Source organism: Mesoplodon densirostris, chromosome 19 (genome assembly GCF_025265405.1).
Source record: "Mesoplodon densirostris isolate mMesDen1 chromosome 19, mMesDen1 primary haplotype, whole genome shotgun sequence".
NCBI lineage: Eukaryota > Metazoa > Chordata > Mammalia > Artiodactyla > Ziphiidae > Mesoplodon > Mesoplodon densirostris.
In genome coordinates, this window is record NC_082679.1 from 13,686,075 (window position 1) to 13,707,546 (window position 21,472).

At 55.3% G+C, this 21,472-nt stretch overlaps 4 protein-coding genes across 12 annotated transcripts in view; 3 read left to right on the forward strand and 1 right to left on the reverse strand.

Annotated features, from left to right (window-relative positions):
* Positions 1 to 6,907, forward strand: part of LOC132480981 (F-box only protein 17) — a 29,433-nt gene extending 22,526 nt beyond the window's left edge. For 2 of the 8 annotated variants that reach the window (XM_060085625.1, XM_060085624.1), the window contains exons 4-9: positions 58 to 87; positions 604 to 636; positions 1,033 to 1,128; positions 1,604 to 1,739; positions 3,950 to 4,039; positions 4,131 to 6,907. In XM_060085625.1, coding sequence (XP_059941608.1) covers positions 58 to 87; positions 604 to 636; positions 1,033 to 1,128; positions 1,604 to 1,739; positions 3,950 to 4,039; positions 4,131 to 4,274 — 529 coding nt within the window. In that variant the 3' untranslated portion in view covers positions 4,275 to 6,907. Of the gene's footprint in view, positions 1 to 57; positions 88 to 603; positions 637 to 1,032; positions 1,129 to 1,603; positions 1,740 to 2,301; positions 2,526 to 3,949; positions 4,040 to 4,130 lie in introns of those variants that run through there. The other 6 variants (XM_060085628.1, XM_060085626.1, XM_060085630.1 and 3 more) reach the window with 6 other exon arrangements.
* MRPS12 (mitochondrial ribosomal protein S12) lies at positions 5,818 to 9,074 on the reverse strand. Of its 2 annotated transcripts, none has more exons than XM_060085634.1 (3): positions 8,980 to 9,034; positions 8,604 to 8,671; positions 5,818 to 6,612 (listed from the first exon to the last, which is right to left on the reverse strand). In XM_060085634.1, the coding sequence occupies exons 2-3, from the start codon at positions 8,650 to 8,652 to the stop codon at positions 6,242 to 6,244; spliced, it is 420 nt and encodes a 139-aa protein (XP_059941617.1). In that variant the 5' UTR covers positions 8,653 to 8,671; positions 8,980 to 9,034; the 3' UTR covers positions 5,818 to 6,241. The 2 variants fall into 2 exon arrangements, with proteins under 2 accessions (XP_059941617.1, XP_059941616.1); XM_060085633.1 differs by having other exon boundaries at positions 5,884 to 6,612; positions 8,976 to 9,074.
* A 179-nt stretch (positions 9,075 to 9,253) lies between these two features.
* On the forward strand, positions 9,254 to 20,054 carry SARS2 (seryl-tRNA synthetase 2, mitochondrial). Its single transcript, XM_060085623.1, has 16 exons — positions 9,254 to 9,547; positions 13,271 to 13,366; positions 14,889 to 14,918; positions 15,509 to 15,649; positions 15,732 to 15,786; positions 16,098 to 16,161; positions 16,400 to 16,505; positions 17,191 to 17,238; positions 17,483 to 17,591; positions 17,907 to 17,952; positions 18,040 to 18,127; positions 18,225 to 18,334; positions 19,006 to 19,099; positions 19,195 to 19,287; positions 19,400 to 19,465; positions 19,553 to 20,054. The coding sequence occupies exons 1-16, from the start codon at positions 9,281 to 9,283 to the stop codon at positions 19,694 to 19,696; spliced, it is 1,557 nt and encodes a 518-aa protein (XP_059941606.1). The 5' UTR covers positions 9,254 to 9,280; the 3' UTR covers positions 19,697 to 20,054.
* LOC132480518 (large ribosomal subunit protein eL39-like) lies at positions 9,770 to 11,923 on the forward strand. Its single transcript, XM_060084766.1, has 2 exons — positions 9,770 to 9,796; positions 11,623 to 11,923. Exons 1-2 carry the CDS (start codon positions 9,770 to 9,772, stop codon positions 11,803 to 11,805), a joined length of 210 nt encoding a protein of 69 aa, XP_059940749.1. The 3' UTR covers positions 11,806 to 11,923.
* Positions 20,055 to 21,472: the final 1,418 nt, after the last annotated feature.

Sequence of the window (21,472 nt, forward strand, 5' to 3'; positions counted from 1 at the left end):
ACAGTGTTCTCTTATACTCTCTTCTAGTAACCTCATAGTTTTATCTTTTACATTTAGATCTTTAATCCACCTTGAATGTGATGTTCGGTAAGGATCCAGTTTTCTTTTTTTCCCCCTCCTTATATTGAGCCAGTTTTCCCAACACCATCTACTAAAGAATCCTTCCCTTCCCCCATGGAATGGTGGTGCCACCTCTATCATTTATGAAGTTCCCATACAAACCTAGGTCTGTCCTTGAGCACTCTGTTCAGTTCTGGTCAATTTATCAGTTCTTCTGATAAATCACTATTTCTCTTATTATGGCACATTGAAATTCGAGGAGAAGGACTGTTTACAAAGGTGCAGGCAGAACACAAGAGATACTACAGGACTCTAGGCTAGTAACAGTGGGGGGAAGGGACCTTACCACCCCTAGGCCTGGCAGGGGTAAGGGGAGGAAGCAATTACCGAAACATGAAGACAGAGAAGGCTGGGAGGAGAGGGCACTGTGGAGAGGGCCCTTTCGTTGAGAAATACAACAGTCCCACGATGATCCCTTGGGAGGGAGCCAGGAGAATAAATACCCTGATTTCACTCTCTTCTCCCTTCTATCTGCTGCTGGAGCTTCCCATTGGCTGACCCAACAGGAAGTAGAGGGTAAGGGAGACCCTTCCATACAGGCAACACAGCCTTAGACCATGGGCCTCTTGGTGCTTGAGGAGACCCCAGAATTCTCTGCTCAGATGTCTAGTATGTGGGCCTCCATTTGTATTCATGTCCTGGTCCCCACAAATATTAGGGGCAGGCCTGCATACAGTCAGCCTCCTGGAGTCCGCAGCAGAGTGAAGGGTGGAGGGGATCTGAGAGGCCAGTGGGGTTGCACAGCCCATCATACATCTAGTCTGGTAGAGCAACCCTGATGGGCTGCTTTAGACAGGGTAGTCAGGGGAGGCTTCTGGGAGGAGGTGATTTCTGGGAGGAGGTGATTTCTGGGCTGACTTGAATGATGGGACTCTCTACCCCCCCACCCATCCTATCATCCCCCCTTCCTAGATGGTGCTTCAAGAGGCAGCTTGTGGACTTGGTGATGGAGGGTGTGTGGCAGGAGCTGCTCGACAGCTCCCAGATCGAGATCTGTGTGGCTGACTGGTGAGTGGAGAACCCCCCGTGGTGGCAGCAGTTCTGCAGAAGGGGGTCGTTTCACACCCCCATCAACCCCACGGGCTGGCACTGCTACTGTGCCCCTTTCACAGTGAGGCTGACGGAGGGCAAGTGATGCTCTCATAGTAGCAGAGCCGGGGGGGGCGGAGCTTTGGTGAGCCCAGAGCCCCCAGCTTCCTACACCCTCAAGCTCCTCCCCAAGGCTGTGGTTCCTCCCCAGAACACCATTACCTCCCCACCCCCCTCCATATACACCTGACCCAAAGCCTCCTGAATCTGCCCCCAGGAGCACCCAGGCTCTTCCCCCAGGCCCTGGCTCCACCCCAGGGGCACCTAGGCTCCTCCCCCTAGGTTCCCAGGCCTGACCTCATCAAAGTGCAGGGAGGCCAGACCTCAGTCGCCCTCCCCAACCCCGAGACCTGAGCGGGTGGTGAGGCTATCAAGGCTCACTGCCACCCGGCAGGTGGGGTGCCCGGGAGAACTGCGGCTGCATCTACCGGCTCCGGGTCCGCCTCCTGGACATGTATGAAAACGAAGTGGTCAAGTTCTCGGCATCACCCAACCCGGTCCTTCAGTGGACTGAAAGAGGCTGCCGACAGGTGGGTCCAGACTACCTTCCCTAACCCAAAGGCACACCCACCTCTCACCCTGCTCAAATTCTGCTCTCAGCACTGCTGGGTATCTATAACAACAGCTAACAATCATTGAACCCTTATTACAGGCCCGCCCAAGAGTTTCACCCATTAATTCATTTCATTGGCACAATGGCCTCGTTGTTCAACAGACATTTTTGAGCACCTCCTGTGTGCCTGCCATGCTCTAGTTGCTAGAAATGCAGCAGTGAACCAAAGTCCTTGCTCCATCCCCATTCTAGAGTTGGGGAAACTGAGGCATGGGAGGTTAGGTGACTGGCCCGAAGTCACCCTAAAGCGTGCAGGGCCTGATTCAACCCCAGGCTGGCTCCTGAGCCTAAACTGTCATGGTCATCATACCTCACTTATCAAAGTAACCTTTTAGGTGGTCTTTTGGTTTCCATTCCTGATCTCTTCCCACCCACCCCCAACCCAACACACAGACTCAGCATCCAGAAAGCTCCTATTAAAAAGTGAGTCAGGGGCTTCCCTGGTGGCACAGTGGTTAAGAATCCGCCTGCCAATGCAGGGGACACAGGTCTGAGCCCTGGTCTGGGAAGATCCCACATGCCGTGGAGCAACTAAGCCCGTGCTGCACAACTACTGAGCCTGCAGTCTAGAGCCCGCGCACCTAAAGCCCATGCTCCGCAGCAAGAGAAGCCACCGCAATGAGAAGCCCGAGTACTGCAACAAAGAGTAGCCCTCGCTCGCCGCAACTAGAGAAAGCCCGCGTGCAGCAACGAAGACCCAACACAGCCAAAAATAATAAATTTATTTTTATTTTATTATTATTATTTTTTTGCGGTACGCGGGCCTCTCACTGCTGTGGCCTCTCCCATTGCGGAGCACAGGCTCCAGATGCGCAGGCTCAGCGGCCATGGCTCACGGGCCCAGCTGCTCCGCAGCATGTGGGATCTTCCCGGACCGGGGCACGAACCCACGTCCCTGCATCGGCAGGTGGACTCAACCACTGCACCACCAGGGAAGCCCATAAATTTATTTTTAAAAAAAGGTGAGTCAGACCACGGACCTCACCTGCTTGTAACCCTTCCGTGGCTACATCTCAGAGCAAAAGCCAACATCCTATCGTGCAGCTATAAAAAGGAATGAAGTACAGATTCACACTTCAGCATGGGTGAGCCTTGGAAACTGTGCTGGGTGAAAGGCCAGACACAAAAGACCACATATTGTATGACTGCATTTATATGAAATTTCCAGAATAAGCAAAGCCATAGAGACAGATAGCAGATAGATTAGTGGTTGCCAGAGGATAGGGGGAGGGAGGAATTGGAAGTGACAGCTAATGGATTCGAGGTTTTTTTCCTGGGGTGATGAAAATGTTCCAGAATTAGATAGTGGTGATGATTGCATAACATTACAAATACACACACACACACACAAACAAAAAAACCACTGAATTGTACAATTTTAAATGGTACATTTTATGTTAGGTGAATTTTAGCTCAATTTAAAAAATTAAAGAAGATTAAAAAGCCAGAAGCGGGCTTCCCTGGTGGTGCAGTGGTTGAGAGTCCGCCTGCCGAGGCAGGGTACACGGGTTCGTGCTCCAGTCCGGGAAGATCCCACATGCCACGGAGCGGCTAGGCCCGTGAGCCATGGCCGCTGAGCCTGTGCGTCCGGAGCCTGTGCTCCGCAACGGAAGAGGCCACAATAGTGAGAGGCCCGCGTACCGCAAAAAAAAAACAACAACAAAAAACAAAAAAAACAAAAAAAAAAACCCCAAAACAACAACAAAAAAGCCAGAAGCCAGGGACTTCCCTGGCAGTCCAGTGGTTAAGACTCCACGCTTCCACTGCAGGGGAAGCGGGTTCAATCCCTGGTTAGGGGAACCAAGATCCCACATGCCGAGTGGCGTGGCCAAAAAAAAAAAAAAAAAAGAAAAAAGCCAGAAGCCAAAGTCCTTCCGTGGCCGATCTCAAAGGCCCCAGGATCTGCCCGCTACCTCCCTGACCCCATCTCTTACTTCTCCCCTCACTCTGCTCCAGGCACACTGCCACCTCAGGGCCTTTGCACTGACTGTTCCTCTGTCTGGAACACTCCAGATCCCCACTTGGCTCCCCCGCCCCATCAGGTCTCTGTCATCTCATTGGGGCCCTTGCTTTACAATCCCACCCTCCTGCAGTATTTCCTCCGCCCTTTCCCCCATCTGTCTTCAGCGTCACAGTCTAGACTCTCAGCTTCGCCAGGATACGATCTTTTGGCTGCTTTCTTCATGGCTATATCCCCAGCGCCTGGAGCAGGGCCAGGTACCTACTTGGTGTTGGGGAATATCTGTTGAGGTTACGGAGGAAGAGAAGTCCATGGAGCCTCACTCCCTCACTCTCCTTCCCTGCACAGGTCTCCCACGTCTTTACCAACTTTGGCAAGGGCATCCGCTATGTGTCTTTTGAGCAGTATGGAAGAGACACGCGTTCCTGGGTGGGGCACTATGGTGCCCTCGTGACCCACTCTAGCGTGAGGGTCAGAATCCGCCTGTCCTAGCTAGCCAGCCTGATCCAGCCTTCCGTGACAGACTGCCATCTGCCAGACACCGTCGTCAATCAAGGTCGGCTCTGCAGCCAGGAGCCGGAGGATGCCCGGGGACAGTGGGGGTCCCGTGTAGCCTGTTCCCGGAATGTTTCCAGTGAACCCCACTTGCTGCTGCTTCAGCGTGGTGGCCCCCATGCTATTCAAGAAACCAGGGATCCAACCAGGCTGGTCACTTGCTTCCCCAGCTTCCCAGGGGGAGTGTCAAAGAGTAACTCAAGAGACCTGTAGTTTACTTGCAAATTTTTTTTCTCACATGTGTGGATATCAGTTGACAGAGTCAAAAAAAGGCCAAACCAGGATTTCAAAGAGAGGAAAGCTGCTGACAATCTTGGACAAGGACTCTTTTGGGGCAAGGTGATTGCTGGCAGGGAGCAGAGGTCCTTGAGGGGACCAACAGCAGCCTCAAAGGGAACTCTTCCTGTTGTTCTGGGGAGTCTCTGGGACTCGGCAGTGGGGCCCGTGCAACCTCCTCCAGCACCACGCCCATCAGCACCTCCCCTCTGGGCCAGACTGGTGCCATTTCTTTCAGAATTTCTGAGGCCAGTTCTGCGCTGACCCCCAAACTGTATCCTCCACCCCCACCTCCTGCCCCTGCCTCAGGGGCCCCTCACCTCCTGTCAGGCGACAGCCTCCTTTTCTCCACACTTGAGCCCGCTTGGAGATGGACCCCAGGAGCAAGGCGTGCTGTGAAGGAAAGCTCTCCTTTCCCTAACTGAGCGCAGCCAACAAGCTCGCTCAATAAGATCGGCGCCAAGCATGAGGTGATGGGGGATTTTTGTCTGTAATCGATGCCTTTGTTTGCCCCTAGCTCCGATCCTAAAAGGCCTTGTGGGATGTTTCCAATCGTGAGAACTTCAGGTGTGCTAAGTGCCGTGCAAGAAACAGGGGTGGGTTTCGAGGACCCAGAGATGGGCTCAAAGGGCTCACCCAACAGCTCCTGTGCCCGATCTCAGCTGTTCTCCCAGCAGCTCTCACGGAGGCACCGTCATCACTGCCATTTAGTCCAGACAGAAACGGGCTCAGTTTAAGAGGCCTGCCCGGCGTCACCGGGCCAGGAAACGGGGGAAGCCGGACTTAGGCCAGACATTGGGCTCCAAAGCCTGATGATACAAGCTCAGCTCCCAAATTTTAAAACCTAACATGGCGAAGCACGTGATCGGGTGAGGTCAGCCGTCACTCTCAGTGCCGTTCTCCAAGGGAGGAAACTGAAGCCAGAGGAGTAAGCAAATATACCCGGAGTCACAGAACAAGGAAGAGGTGGAGGCAGGATCTGAACCCAGGTGTGTGTGAGTCTGAGAACACCACAAGAGCAGCACACACCATTCATCCTGGCAACACCCCTTCGTGGCCAACATTACAATTACTGCCACTCTTCAGATGAGGAAGCTTGACAGCAGGGCTTTCGTGCCCAGGCCTTCAGCCTGCAGGAAGGGGAACTGGGCCTCAGTGCTGCCCACTAACTCCAAAGTTTAAAACAGAGTGGCCATCGCATGTGTTATACACATAAAGCACCCAGTTTAATCTTCACCAAACCCAACAAAGGTGATACTGCAAGTGGAGCTATTTTTTTCTGCAGGAGGAAATCGGTGCCCAAGACCACACAGAGGGCAAATACCACAAGGGGGTGGGGGTGGGGCGCATGTCTCTGTGTTTATTGCAACCCCTTCCCAGTAGATGGCACTACAGTGTCTTGTCCCAGCAGAAGAGGTCCCTGGCGCCAATATGGAAACCAAGGGTGTTGGGAGAGGGGCGCCTTTTTTCTGATTCACACCCAGGACCACTAGGGGTTAAGGGTGGTCCTGATGGAAGAGGCGGCCAGGCTTTGAACCACGACCAGCTACTTCTAGAGTTGTACTAGCTTCCCAAGGACACTGCAGGGGCCCCCGAGCCGCCGTGTCCCGGGGGAGGTGGGGAGGGAGTCACTTCTTCTTCTGCACGTGGCCACAGTCATACTTGCCCCGCACGATGGTGAGCTTGACGCCGGGCAGGTCCTGCGTGCGGCCGCCCTGCACGAGCACGACGTGGTGCTCCTGCAGGCTGTGGCCCTCTCCGGGGATGAAGCAGACGACCTCCCGACCGGTGCTGAGCCGCACCCGGCAGCATTTGCGGTTGGCCGAGTTGGGCTTCTTGGGCTTGCGGATGAACGTGCGCAGGACCACACCCTTCAGCTGTGGCCGGCCCTCCATGGGGCCCACTTTCGGAGGCGGATGCTTCGGAGGCCCCCGGCGGTGCATCTGGTTCAGGGTGGCCATGGGACGCGTGGCCCAAGGCCGCGGGGCCAGGGCTAGGCCTGGAGAGACACAACAGGGAGGGCCGAGGGTGGGGGCGGCGGTTATTATCCCAGCAAACAGATAATAGCATCAGCCACTCCGCTCTGGTGTTCTCGGCACCGTTCCAAGCACTTCGCCAGGCTGCATTTGTGTACGGCTAGGGGTGCTCACGGCTGAGAGTAATATAACGTTTATGGAGTAACCACCACATGTCAGGTTCTATTTTAAGCATTTTCTATGAATTAACTCATTTTATTCTGCAAAGAAGACATTAATTTTAATGCTGTTTAAACAACAGTAAACGCAAACAGGCTCCCACTGTGTCCTGTACTGTTCTATGCATCATACCTACATTAATTCATGCTGCTCCACAGCGACCCTAAGGGGTATCCCTGGGAGGTGTCACTCCTCCTCCTCCCGTCACACCCACTCCTATCCCGGTGAGCAGATCCTGTCAACTGAACCTTCACAACTGATCAGAATCCCTTTTCTCCCTCCCCCATGGCATCCACCCTGGTCCTGTCCACCCCCAACTCCCACTGGACTCTCCTGTCCTCCTTCCTCCTCCTCCCAGGTCTCCCGACTCCCCACTCGAAGCCACAGGGACCCTATGGACACCTGGGTCAGATCACATCCCTCCCCTGCTCAGAGCCCTCTTGTGGCTCCATCTCAGTGAGGGTAAGAGCCAAATTTCCCCCTGGGGGCCCACGAGGCCCCACCACGAGGCCCCACATGGTCTGCGAGCTATTTCTCTGACCTCATCTCCTCACTTGCCACCCCGTTATCCCTGCTCCAGCCTCAGCCCGTGTCCACAAACACATCAACAGAAAGGAGGGCAGTGTGGCTGCAGTGCAGTGAGAGGAAAGGCAGGTGGGGGAAAAGGGCAGGAATGTGGTTCTAAGGTCGATGACAGGATGTGCTCATAGACAGGAAATAGGACATAAAACGACTCCAACAACTGGATTCTCTTCAACAAACATTCATTGAGCGCCTACTGTGTCTTGGCCCCAATCAATAACGGAGACACAGTGGTGACTGAGACAACCCTGGGCCATGTCCTCTTGGAGCTCCCAGGCCAGAGCTGTGAGGTGCATCCTCTCTGTGTCACTAGCACGAATGCCCTCTCACACCCAAACGTCACACTCCCCTCCAGATTCAGGGCAGGTCCTGGCCCTACAGTCCATTTCCATGGGTCCGTATGTCTCAAGTTACAGCAGAATCCTCAGAGAGGATGAGACATTCCTAGAAGTCTCTTCCGACTGGTCTGCCCTTGAGCAAGACTGTTCACCTCTCAGTGCCTCAGTGTCCTCATCTGTATGGTGGGCACCACAGTCAGGTCTCCCTCCTGAGCACCGTGTGTGAGAGGCTTCCATGAAATATGCATGTCAAGCCAGCCCAGATTCCCCAAGCAGGGGACAGATCTGTCTTGTCCAGTCCTGTGACCCTTGGTGAATAAAGGTCTGCAGTGACTGAGTGGAATATTTCTCATAAGGGCATGGCCCAGGAGAATCACTTGATGTTTGTGGAAGAAATAGGTTCATAAATAAAGTGTCCCTCTCGGTGCCTGGCATGTAGTAGGCTCTTGAAAAACATCAGTTGGGGACTTCCCTGGCGGTCCAGTGGTTGAGACTCCACGCTTCCACTGCAAGGGTGCAAGGGGCGTGGGTTTGATTCCTGATCAGGGAACTAAGATCATACAAGCCGTCTGGCTCGGCCAAAAAAAAAAGGAAAAGAAAACGTCAGTTGAATGAATGACTTCAAAGTCTTGGTTGGATGTCTCACCCATGGGAAGTATTTAATGTTATTTGCTGAAAAAAATAATTGACCCACCAGACGCCTAAATGCTACTTCCTACCTCTTGCCCTTGCAACCCCAGCTCCGCCAAAACCCATCGTGTATCCAACCCTGATTTAAAACTCTGATTCCCTCGGGGCTATGGCAGAGGGACACAAGTCCCAGGGGAAATAACCCTCACGCAGCCTCCTCTCTGCAGCCCAAGCCCCCCACTTACCATGATTTAGGGACGTGCTGAGGCCACGGAGAAGGCCGGACCAGGACATCCCGCCGCCTGCAGCGTCCCTGTGTTAGGGGATAACAGATTCATTAAGCAGGAGGAGGGGAAAGTGGCCGTAGCTGCGGGAGGGTCCAAGTTCTTCCCATCCCGCTCTCGGAGCCTTCCGGTTAAATCTAAGGAATTTCCTCTCACTGTATAACCACAACCCCTAACGCTGCTACCGGAAAATCCCTCCGTAAATTTAGTCTTGCTCTGAATAGGCTCTCTGAATAGGCTCTCCCAACCACCCCCGCTCACAAACAGAAGGAAACTAGAAAATGAGAGGAGGCCCGGGAAGTTTGGAGCACCCGAGAGCTCTGTCGACCTTACCGACCCTAGCCGGGTCCACAGACACGCCGAATCCGGCCTCTAGCACGGTCTGGGGATTATCCCGGCAAGGATTGGCTGGTTCTGCCTCTCCCGTACACTGAAGGGGCGGGGAACAGACGACGATTGGGCAACGACAGTGTCAATCTCGGTCAACTGTTCTCGCTGATCTTTTTTCTTGAGGCATGGGAGAGGGCTCACCCCTTCCAGGCTCTGATTGGCTAGTCCCGAGAATAGCTGCTTTGCAATTAGTCTAAACGCGTAGTGGGCGGGACGAAGAATGCGTGACTCTTTGTCCCCCTTCCAAGATGGCTGCGTCCGTAGTGCGGCGCTTGTGGCCTCTGGTGGCTGCTCGGGGCCTGCGGCTCCGGGGAGGCTGCGTTTGCAACCAGAGCCCAAGGAGAAGTTTTGCTACGGAGAGACGAGACCGGAACCTCCTGTACGAGCACGCGCGTGAGGGCTACAGCGCGCTCCCTCAGCTGGACATGGAGCCGCTGTGCGCATACCCGGAAGAGGCCGCGCGCGCCCTGGAGCTCCGCAAGGGGGAGCTGCGGTCGGAGGATCTGCCCGCGATCGTGAGTGCGCTTGCGCCGGCCGGTGGTTGCGAGGCTGGGCCGCTTTGTCTATTGGCTGTTCGTTTTACGGACGAAATGGGCTTGCAAGAAACTCTCCAGCAGGGGACGGTCTTATCGCAGGAATTTTAGTTCCTTCCCAAGTTTAGCCAACGTGTTGTACTTGGCACCTAACTACGTGCCGGTTAGCCAGAGTGCTAAGGCCCTACTGTCTAGATACCCATGATGCTCCTGCCCCATAAAGCGTGCTGGGTACCCACTCTGCGTTAGGAACTTACTGTCTGCCAGTGTCCTCTGTGCTTAGACCTCATGCCAGGCTTATCCTAAGGCCACGAAGGAAAATGGGGGACAGGGATGTGAATCAGCGGCGGGGGGTGTGAATCAGCGGTGGGGGGGGGTTGCCTCTTGTCTTTGGAGAATGAGAGGTAGAGCTGTGCACCTACTCCACAGGTAGCAGGCAGTTAAATAGTGTTATTTAATAAATGAATGTGCTTTTGAACAGATATGTAGGGAGCGCCCCTGTTATGTTCCATATGTTGAGAATAAGGCAGTGAATATTATTATTAATAACAAGCTAGCACTTATATAATACTACATGCTGGGGAACTAGAACCAGGGTCACCACATTTCTAGACCCTGCTGGGGTGCTGAGGATGATGAGGACCCCAAATCCTCCCAGCCCTCTCTTGGACCCCCCTACCATCCTATTTTAAGTGCTTTATACAGATGAATCTCATTTAAATTTCACAGCAACTTTATGAGGTGGGTACCATTATCTCCCCTATTTTATCAGAGGGGAAGTTAAGGCTCAGAGAAGTTAATTAAAAAAGGAAAAATAGGGGCCTCCCTGGTGGCGCAGTGGTTAAGAGTCCGCCTGCCGATGCAGGGGATACTACGGGTTCGTGCCCCGGTCTGGGAGGATCCCATATGCCGCGGAGCGGCTGGGCCCGTGAGCCATGGCCGCTGGGCCTGCGCGTCCGGAGCCTGTGCTCCGCAACGGGAGAGGCCACAACAGTAAGAGGCCCGCATACCACAAAAAGAAAAAAAAAAAAAAAAAAAAGGAAAAATAGGAACTTCCCTGGTGGCGCAGTGGTTAAGAATCCGCCTGCCAATGCAGGGGACACGGATACAAGCCCCGGTCCGGGAAGATCCCACATGCCGCGGAACAACGAATCCCATGTGCCACAACTACTGAGCCTGTGCTCTAGAGCCGGCGAGCCACAACTACTGAGCCCGTGTGCCACAACTACTGAAGCCCGTGCGCCTAGAGCCCGAGCACCGCAACAAGGGGAGCCACCGCAATGAGAAGCCCGCGCACTGCAAGGAAGAGTAGCCCCGCTCGCCACAACTTAGAGGAAGCCTGTGCACAGCAAGGAAGACCCAACGCAGCCAAAAATAAATTTAAAATTAATTAATTAATTAATTTTTCAAAAAAGAAAAAGAAAAAATATATGGCAGTTCCTCAAAAAATTAAACATAGAATTACCATGTATTCCAGCGATTCCACTTCTGGATATATACGCAAAAAGAACTGAAAGAAGGGACTCAGATATTCGTATGCCCATGTTTATAGCTGCGTTAGTCACAGTAGCCAAAAGGTGGAAGCAACCCAAGGGTCCACTGATGGATAAATGGATAAACAAAATGTGGTAAATACATACAGTGGAATAACATTCAGCCTTAAAAAGGAAGGAAATTCTGACACATGCTACAACATGGATGCACTTTAAAGACGTTATGCTAACTGAAATCTGCCAGTCACAAAAGGGCAAATACTGTGTGATTCCAGTTGTAAGAGGCCACGAGCCACAACTACTGAGCCTGCGCTCTAGAGCCCACGAGCCACAACTACTGAGCCCACGTGCCACAACTACTGAAGCCCATGCACCTAGAGCCTGTGCTCCACAACAAGAGAAGCCACCACAATGAGAAGCCCTCGCACTGCAACGAAGAGTAGCCCCTGCTCACCGCAACTAGAGCAAGCCCACATGCAACAATGAAGACCCAATGCAGCCAAAAATAAATAACTAAAATAAATAAATTTTTTAAAATACTTTTTAAATTACTAAAATGGTAAGTTTTGGCGGTTGGATTTGCTCCTCGCCATTTCTTCTCACAAGACTTTCAGGATCAAGCGATTCCTGGCCAAGAAACAAAAGCAGAATCGTCCCATTCCCCAATGGATTCGAATGAAAACTGGTAATAAAATCAGGTACAACTCTAAGAGAAGACATTGGAGAAGAACCAAGCTGGGCCTATAAGGAGCCTCACATATGAAGTGGCACACATTATCAGAACATCACTAGTGTCTGGAACAGCTGCCTGTGTTTGATGCTCTCTCCTCTTTTCTTGATCTTTCCTCACTGTATAGCTCAGCAATAAACATGTGAACCTTTTGTTGGAAAAAAAAAAAGGTAAGTTTTATGTATATTTTACCTCAATTTACTAAAGTGCTGGTTTAGAGACCCTAAGTTAAATTTATAACCCACAAACGGATCACATTCCAAAGCTTGAAAAACACTTCCTTAGGGCATAAGTATGGAGGGGAATATGGCGTGTGGCTTGGCAGGCAGTAGCAAGGCATGCAGTTTGTTCGGGGGGCACTGGGGGCCAAGGGTGCTCTCAGGCAGGAGAGGATTGTATAAGAACTCTGGCTGGATTGGAAAAGGTGAGCCTGAAGGCCAGGAGGCTGCCACAGGGCTTCTGGTGGGAGATGATGGGATCTGGGGTGGGGCAGGAGTGGGGAGATGAGGAAGGACAGATCTGACGGGTGTTCATGAGGCAGAAAGGTCAGGACGTGGTACCTGGCTGCGGGGCTGGAGTGGAGGGTGGGCGTTATTGGGGCTGTCCCTGAGGAGGAGGAGGAGATGTGGGGGAGATACTTTTCCCAGAGTCACTCTTGCACATGGTGAGCTGGGAGGTGTCCAGGAGACATCCAGGGGGAGCCACCAAGTGGGTAACAAACCATCCTGTGATCTCCCTCTCCCCACTTCTGGCTTCCCCTCTCCCTTCCAGGGAGGTAGGACAGTGTTGCTCGCAGCATTTTGTCGAAGGGAAAACTGCAGCCAGAGAGGACAGAGGGCTTTGCTCGGGGATCTGGGCTCACAGAGGGGCTCCACAGGAGTAGGTGTGCCCAAGGAGGGAGAGCTGGGGGGGGCCGGGTCTCTCCCACCCCTCCTGACCCCGCTGGGTTGGTGAGTGTAGGTGTAGCTGCCGTGGCCGCCCCATAGGACAGAGGCTGTTTTGCTCTCACGTGAGAGGCAAGAGGTAAGTGCGGCTCAGCTGCACGTCCCCCAACGCCCAGGTCCTTTCATCTTCTTGCTCTGCATCCCTTAGGGGGTTGTCCTGTTCACCTCTCCTCAGGGTCCGTCATCCAGTCCAAAGGGAGTGAGAAAGTCCAGTATGGGGGATTATCTTTAAGGAGGCAACTCAAGAGTGACACCTACCACTTCAACTCATGTCCCTTGGTCAATCTTGGGCCCACAGACACATGTAGCTGCCCGGGAGGCTGGGAGTGTGTCTTAATTCTGGGCAGCTGCGTGCCCGGCTAAACATCAGGGGGTTCAAGTACTGAAGGGAAGGAGGGGAGAATGGCTACTGGGAGACGGTGAGTGGTCTCTACCTCACCCCACTGCTGGTCCATGGGGCCGAGGGGGCGAGGCTCCAGCCAGAAGGGGCAGGGGACAGTGGCCGCTTCACATCTTTCCCTCCTGTGTCCACCCCCAGATCTCGACATGGCAGGAGCTGAGGCTGCAGCGGGAGCAGATCCGGAGGCTGGAGCAGGAGAAGGGGGCCGTGGCTGAGGCCGTGCGGGCCCTGCTGGTGAGCGCGGGGGTCCTGGGGGGGTGGGGACGTGGCAGTAGGATGCCTCTGGCTGCAGGTAACAGGAAACCCCATTTACGGAACGTGAAGGATGTGGACGTTCATTATGTCACACAACAAGCCACCCAGGGCCAGGCATCCCTGGGACTGATGAATTAGCAGCTCTCCCCAGCATTCCTAACCCAGGTTCCTTCCCTCTCTCTCCACCTGCAACTTCACCATGTTGATTTGACCTCAGTTGCCCCCTCAGGGTCCCAAGGTGGCTGCCGTAGTACAGCATCTCCTGGCATGTCTCTGCCAGAGGCAGAAAACAGGACTTCTCTGGCTTGAGTGCCTTTTCCAAGAGCAGGGAGACCTTTCCTGAAGCATCCAGCAGAGTCCCCTCATGTCTCATGGGCCCAGACACCCCACAGCCACACCAGGCAATGACAAGAGGCAACCTTGGCTGGGCCCACATTCCCTGAACTGCAGGCTACCCAGGGGAGGGTGAACTGAATCAGGGGTCTCTGGCTAGAAGGAGGAAGGAGGGCAAATGGTCTTGGGTTAGGCAGCCAACAGCATCTGCCACAGAAGACTGAAAAACAATCATTGTAATAATAGCAGACATGTACATAGCCATCGCTGCCTGCCAGGCACTGTTCTAGGTGCTTTCCTTACTCTTAATCGTCACAACTTTGTGAGACAGGAACAATACAAACCCGGTTCTACAGCTGAGGAAACCGACTCCTCAAGAGGTTAAAATGTGCCTGTCTCACAGCTAGGAAGCAGGAGAGGTGGGATTGGCACCCAGGCATTTGGGCAACTTTTTACCACTCTCCCAACGCTAACTACATCTCCCAGTGACCTGCTGTGTCTTGCCAGGCCCTGGGCTACATGCATCGCAGGCGAGCAGCCAGTGAAAACAACAAAATTGATCACAGTTCATGTTCAGTGAGCACTAGCTCATCTTCTCAGGAAGCCAGGCAACAGGCCTACTAAGGAGCTCCTGTTATCAGCCCATTTCACAGACCAGGATACCAAGGCTCAGAGAAGGGACGAGATTTGCCTAAGGGCACACAGCTGGTAGGCACCCAACATTCAGACCCAGATCTGCCTGATTCCCTCTGGTGCTCAGGACCACAGAAGGTTCAGAGTATCACAGACCCTTGGTCTCAGGCCTCCAAATGCATGCTCACAGACTTTACCATTCCGAGCCTCAGTTTTCTCATCTACGAAACGGGGATCACATTGATGCGCGAAACTCACGGAGTGGGTGACGAAGAAATAGGATCATATGAGAGTCCTCTGCACATGGCCAGGCATGAGGCAACACTCAATTAATGGAGCTGCAGGCATGATTACTATTATGTTACCTTGCCTCCTCCCAGCTTTACTGACAGTGAAACTGAGGCACAGAGTGGAGGAGGGTCCAGCCAGGCACTGGCAGAGCAAGGAATTCAGATCCCCTGGCCCTGACCTTTCACCCCTCCTCCCCATCCCCAACTTCATCAACGTAATCACCCCCTCCTTCTCTTTTCTACAGGTAAACCAGGACCACAGTCAAGTGCAGCAGGTACTCCAGGGAGTTGATATCCTGTCCCTGGTGAGGGGTGGGCAGCAAAGATCCCATTATCAGCCATGAAGTCTCCATTGTATGTGATAGAAAACATAACTCAAATAGGAGTAAGGAAAATAACAACAAGAGGCCCTATTGATTCATGAAACTAAAAAGACTGGCTTCAGGTACAGCTGGATCCAGGTCCTGGCCCATATTTGCTTCTGCTTCCTTCTTATTGCCTGACCAGCTTTCTCCCCTTGGAGCAAGGGGAGGCAGGGTCTGGTGCAGAGAGGACCGTTTTCCTGACAGCTCCAGACACAGCCCTGGGGCTGATTCTCATGAGTTCGTCTTGGGTCATGTGCCTGTCTTTAAGCCAATCACTATGGTCAAAGCGATGGAATGTTCTAGTAGACCAGGCCAGAGTCATGTCCCTGTGGACATGCCCTGTAGTGGTGAGGGGAGGTTCCTGAAAGGAAATTCAAGATGTTGAGCCAAAACAAGAAGCAGCAAACATCCACCACAGAGGTTGGCTAGCCGGGATCAGGGTCAAACTGGTTGAGGGACCCCACCCGCTCCTGGGCTGACCCTGCCTGCCCCACTCCCAGGACCCCCAATATCAGAGTCTGCGGGCACGTGGCCGGGAGATCCGGAAGCAACTCATGCTCCTGTACCCCAAGGAGGCCCAACTCGAGGAGCAGTTCTACCTGCGGGCGCTGAGGCTGCCCAACCAGACCCATCCAGACGCGGTGAGCCTCGCGCTGGGCAGTGGGGGAGGCCAGGTGTCCACCTAGTGCCACCTTCCCAGTGACACCCACTGTTTCCCTGCAGCCCGTTGGGGACGAAAGCCAGGCCCGAGTGCTCCGTGTGGTTGGAGACAAGCCAGGTGGACCACAGCCCAGGCCGGGGGACCCCAGGCTGGGGGCGGGGGCTCCTGGGGTCTGGGACCATGGCTGGAGCCTGTAGAGCCCTAGGGCTTTCTCATTTCTCACCCTGTCTCGTATGTGTGTGTGCATGTGCATGTGTGTGTGTACACGCACACATGTATCTGTCTTTCCCCCCCACCCCTCTTCCTCTCCTTTTCTCTCCCTCCCTCTGTCCTCCTCTCCTTCCGCTCTTCTCTAATCCTCTTCCTCTCTGTCCCTGTTCCCTGTCTCTCCTCCCCCTCTTACCCCATTGCTTTTCATCCATATATAGCTTTCTCCTTCCAACCCCGGGGCCACCTGGAAATAGCTGAGAAACTCGACATCATCCGTCAGAAGTGAGCCCCCCTCCCAGCCCCCATCGCCCAGCCCTCCCAACCCAACAGCTGGCTGCTGGTTCCGCCTCATTGGGCTCAGCATGGGATGTGGAACTGCCAGGGCCTTGCCCGGCATGAATGTTTGATGCCCGGCTCCCCGCCTGGCAGCTGGGCCTCTGCCCCGGGGTGCTGGAGTCCCCCTCTTCCCCCACCAGCCCTGGCCCACGTGCCCCCGCCTGTCTGCCCATCTGTCTCCCAGGCGTCTGTCCCACGTGTCTGGCCACCGCTCCTACTACCTGCGCGGGGCTGGGGCCCTCCTGCAGCACGGCCTGGTCAACTTCACACTCAACAAGCTCATCCACCGGGTATGGGCCTGGATGGGAGGGTTGCCTGGAGGGTGTGGCATTGAAGCTGAGCTCTGAAGGCTCAGGGTGGAGAGGAGGGGGTGACCTTTGCTCCAGTCACTGTTTTCAGAGCTTTACATGTATTATTGACATACTTAATTCTTAGGACAACTTTATGAGGTGAGTGCTATTATTATCCCCTTTAAAGATGGAGGAGGGAGTAACTAGCCAGGGTCTCCCAGCTAACGTGTGGAGCCGCATCTGTAACCACTGCCCCTCAATGCCTGCTTGCAGTGTACAGGGAGTGTTGGGGAAATACAGCATCCGTTGAAACTGGAGGGGTCAGCAAGGGCTGAATGCAGGGGATGTTGGCCATGGTGAGGGACTCAGACATTTCCTGAGGGCACCGGGGAGCCACAGAAGGCTTTCAGCAGGGGAGGGACATGGTCAGACCTAAGTGGTATATCCAAGTGAGGAAACCAGGAAGCACCAGCAGAGGGGGCCCCAGTGACAGGGGCCCAGGACCCCGGGTCCAGCTCCAAGCCCACTGCTCAGGCCTGCCTTGATTTCCTCTGAAGTGAAGTGGACTTTGGAGTGACACGGGGGAGCCGTTGGCCCACCCTGCAGCATCCTTTCTTCAGGCCTGAGCTTGGGGTCTGGTGGGGGTCCTGGCTGTTCTCCTCACCCCTCCCGTCCCCCCTCACAGGGCTTCACCCCCATGACGGTGCCAGACCTTCTCCGAGGAGCTGTGTTTGTGAGTGAGGACCCTCTTCCCCACGCCCAGCCATGTGTCAGGCCCCATTCTGAGGGCTCCAGGTGGAGAGACCAGCCTGTCTCCCCTGAGGAACCTGCCCTGGGGCTGGGTTGAGGGGGTCAGGCCATAACAGGGAGCTCAGGGTGATTCCATATGCTTTTAGGGGAGGAACAGGGGTTGTGACTGCAGAATGGGGGCCACCCAGGTTACCTGTCCCCTAACCTCTGTGGCCTGACCTCCCCAGGAGGGCTGTGGGATGACACCAAATGCCAAACCATCCCAAATTTACAACATCGACCCCTCCCGCTTTGAAGACCTCAACCTGGCCGGGACAGCAGAGGTGGGACTTGCAGGTGAGTTCCTACCTGGGGGCAAGAGTGGGGTGAGGACACCTCCAGTGTCCTCAGAGCAGGAGGGGATCGAAAGGGGACAGCCAGGAGCCTCCTGGGGGGTGATGGCTGCACGCCCAGGATATCTCAGCGACCCCAGGGCCTACATGTACAGTTGTGTAGGTTGTTTACTGCACAGTGGTACGGTGAGGATCCAGCCACACGTCCTGACTTGAGGTTGCGTCTGCTAGAGGGGACACCTTCTCTAATTCTCACAAAGGTTTCCTACGGCTGGATGGATGGTGGCCTTGGCTGACCCATTCTGTCCTCTCCTCCCAGGCTACTTCATGGACCACTCCGTGGCCTTCAGGGACCTGCCAATCAGGTGATGCCCAGTTCCTTTAGACCTTGTCCCCACCAGTGACATTCCCTCTCCTCTCCCTGACCCCACCTACCCTGCCTCCCCCTCCAGGATGGTTTGTTCCAGCACCTGCTACCGGGCGGAAACAGACACGGGGAAGGAGCCGTGGGGGCTGTATCGAGTGCACCACTTCACCAAGGTTGGCATAGCTAGGACTGGCAACAGCCCAGCGCCCCAGCCCGTCAAGCCCAACAGCCGAGCGCCTCCTGACTCCTGTGCCCCCCGCCCTGCCCCAGGTGGAGATGTTTGGGGTGACAGGCCCTGGGCCGGAGCAAAGCTCGCAGCTGCTGGAGGAGTTCCTGTCCCTTCAGATGGAGATCTTGACAGAGCTGGGCCTGCACTTCCGGTGCGGGGAGGGGCGGGGGCTGAGGTGGGTGGCAGAGGGTGGGGGTGAGGGAGAGGGAGGGAAGGGCTGGCTAGGTGCTCCCCCCTCTTGAAAATCCTCACCACCTCTTCTCCCTCTGCCCCCTTTTTGCCTGTGTTACGATTATATATAGGATGTCCGTCCACCTATCAATCTATAAAATCCCGTAGAGGATCATAATGGCCGCGTGAGCTGCGCAGGGCACTCCAGTGCCAAGACCAGGCCCCTTCCCTCCTGTTGCTCCCCATCCCTAGGGTGCTGCCTCGTCTGAGTGGTCCAAGATGGCTCTTCACCCTCCGGGGGGGAGGGCACACCCCTTCCCTTTAAGGGGGTGACTGGACGTCACAAGCCCCACCTCCTCTCGCACCCTGTCGGTCACACGGAGCTTTCAAGAGAAGCTGGGAAGTGTGGACTTTTATCTGGGTGACCCATTACAAAAACCTGAGGGTGATGCTGTTACAGAAGGAAGAACGGCCATGGTGAACAGCCCAGAGACTCGGCCACCTCTTCCCCTTTGCCACTGTCCTCTCCTTTATCCCTTGCATTTCCCTCTTTTGGCTGCCTCCTCTTCCATCGCCTCCTCTTGCCCCTGCCCCCCTCCTCCACCACCTCTCACCCGCTGGCCTTTGCCATGTCTTTCTCCTGGGCTGCAGGGTCCTGGATATGCCCACCCAGGAGCTGGGCCTGCCCGCCTACCGCAAGTTTGACATTGAGGCCTGGATGCCGGGCCGAGGCCGCTTTGGCGAGGTGAGCCCCCTGCCCAGCGGGGCCACAGGGTGGGAAAGAGGACCCCACTGCCGCCGACGGCCCATCCTCTCAGCCCACCCCAACCCCATGCCCAGGTCACCAGTGCTTCCAACTGCACGGACTTCCAGAGCCGCCGCCTCCACGTCATGGTCCAGACGGAGGCCGGGGAGCTGCAGTTCGCCCACACGGTGAGCCACACACCCTCGCCCGCCCTCCCCAGTGCCCCGGCGCCCCGGGCCCACCACCTCAGCCCCTCCCTGGGCCTGCTGGCAGCTGGGTCTGAGCGTGCCCCTCTCCCAGGTGAACGCCACAGCCTGCGCTGTCCCCCGCCTCCTCATTGCGCTCCTGGAGAGCAATCAGCAAAAGGTGAGGGGGCCGCGGGAGGATCTCACACAGGGAGGCGGAGGCTGCAGAGCTGGCAGGGCAGCGGCCTGAGGCCTGCTCTCTCCCCAGGACGGCTCGGTGCTCGTGCCCTCTGTCCTCCAGCCCTACCTCGGCACCGATCGGATCACGACCCCTACCCACGTGCCTCTCCAGTACATCGGCCCCAACCAGCCCCAGAAGCCCAGGCTCCCAGGCCAGCCTGCCTCGAGCTGAGGACTCATCCTCGTTGGCCAGTAGGGTTGTCGCTGTTTCCTGGAGCTTAGGGGGTCGTTGGGCCCCTGGGACCTGTTGTCCTGAGCCATCCCGACATTTGCCTTCCTCATGTCAGCTCCCCGCCTGGGCCCCTGGACTCCAGGGTCCACCACTCCTATGCCCCTACTCCTCGGGATCAGTCAGTGACCCTGTTGTCGTTGGAGCTCCCAGCCTGCGCTGGGAAGCAGTGGTTCCTCCAAGGGGACTTGGAGGCTCTAGGGATGGGGGAAGGAGAGGGAGAGGAGGCCTCCATCCCTCCTTCCTTCTTCCCACCCTCAGTGCTTAAGACAAAGTACCCCAATAAATGGTCGGAACAAAGGCCTTTGTGGGTCTGTTAGGGAGGTGGCCTGGCCAACTTGCTAGGGATGTTGGGCTGTTGGGCTGTTGCTCAGAGGTGCTGAATCCTCAGGGGGTCTGTGGCTGCAGGGACCACGCCAGAAGTGTCCAGCATCCCCAGAGCACATGGAGGGTCGCTTGGGGGCCACTGAGGGAATTGAGAGGATGCCGAGGCCTCTCCCCTGACTCTGCGACAAGTGGCACCTCACGTCCAACCTGCCCCCTCGTTCCCCAGCTCCGGGTGGGGTCCAGGAAGCAGCCCACACTCAGTGAAGCCAGAACTCGCTCCTCCCCTAAGTGCCCCTGTCTCAGTACCTGGAACTGCTCTCCCAGCTCCTCAGGCCGCAGCCGTGAGAGTCATCCTCGACTGTTCTCTCCTCTCCACATCCCGTCCTTCAGCAAATGCTGGCAGCTCCTCCTTCAAAATATTTCCAGAACCTGCCTTTGCCCTCTCGTCCCTGGCCCCTCTCTGGGCCTGTCCACTGATATCTCCCATTTGGAGAGTCGCGGCAGTCTCTTGGCCATCTTCCTGCTCCCTGTCCCCCACACAAAGCCAGAGGGACCCTGTGGACACCTGTGTTGGGTCACATCCCTCCCTGCTCAGAGCCCTCCTGTGGCTCCATCTCAGGGGAAAGGACAAGCTGTCACCATGGTCCACGGGGCCCCACGTGACCTGCCCCCCACCTTCCTCTTCAACCAGCCTCTTCCCTGTCGTGCTCTGGCCACCCCCCCGCAACCTGCCTTGATGTTCTCACTCTCAGACTTATTCCTGACTCAGGTCTCTCTACTTGCTAGACCGCTCCCTGGCTACTCTCCCCCTAGATCTTGTGTGATTGCTTGCATTTTGTCACTCAGGCCTTAGCCCAAATGTCACCTCCTCCAAGAGGACTTCCCTGACCAGCCTGGCCAAAGTAAAAACCCCAGCACGCAGCATCTACGCTGCTGTACTGTGAGGCACCGCAGCCTCCTTCCTTGAGTATTGTCTGTTTCCCCATTCTCAGATGTCTGCTCCAAGAGGCCAGGGAAGTTTGCTAGTAGCCCCATTCATCGTTGTAGCACTAGGGTCTGGAAGAGGACTGGGCATGTAATGGGCGCTCAATAAAAAATGACTGGGATGAAGGAGCTCGGACCTGTGTAGTTCGCAGTGCCAAGCACTGCCCAAGCTAACATGTGCATTAACTTATTTAATCTTCCCCATCAAACTGTGGAGTAGGTTGTCACCAGCCCTATTTCACAAGTGAGGAACAGGTCTTAGATTAAGCAGTTGTCCCAGGGCTGCACAGCTGGTAGTGGAGGAGCTGGGACTCAGGTGGGGCCCAGATACAGCTCTGAGGAAGATTTATGAGACCCACTCTCCAGAGGAGAAAATGGGCCAAGGAAGGGAAGGAATTGCCTGAGGTT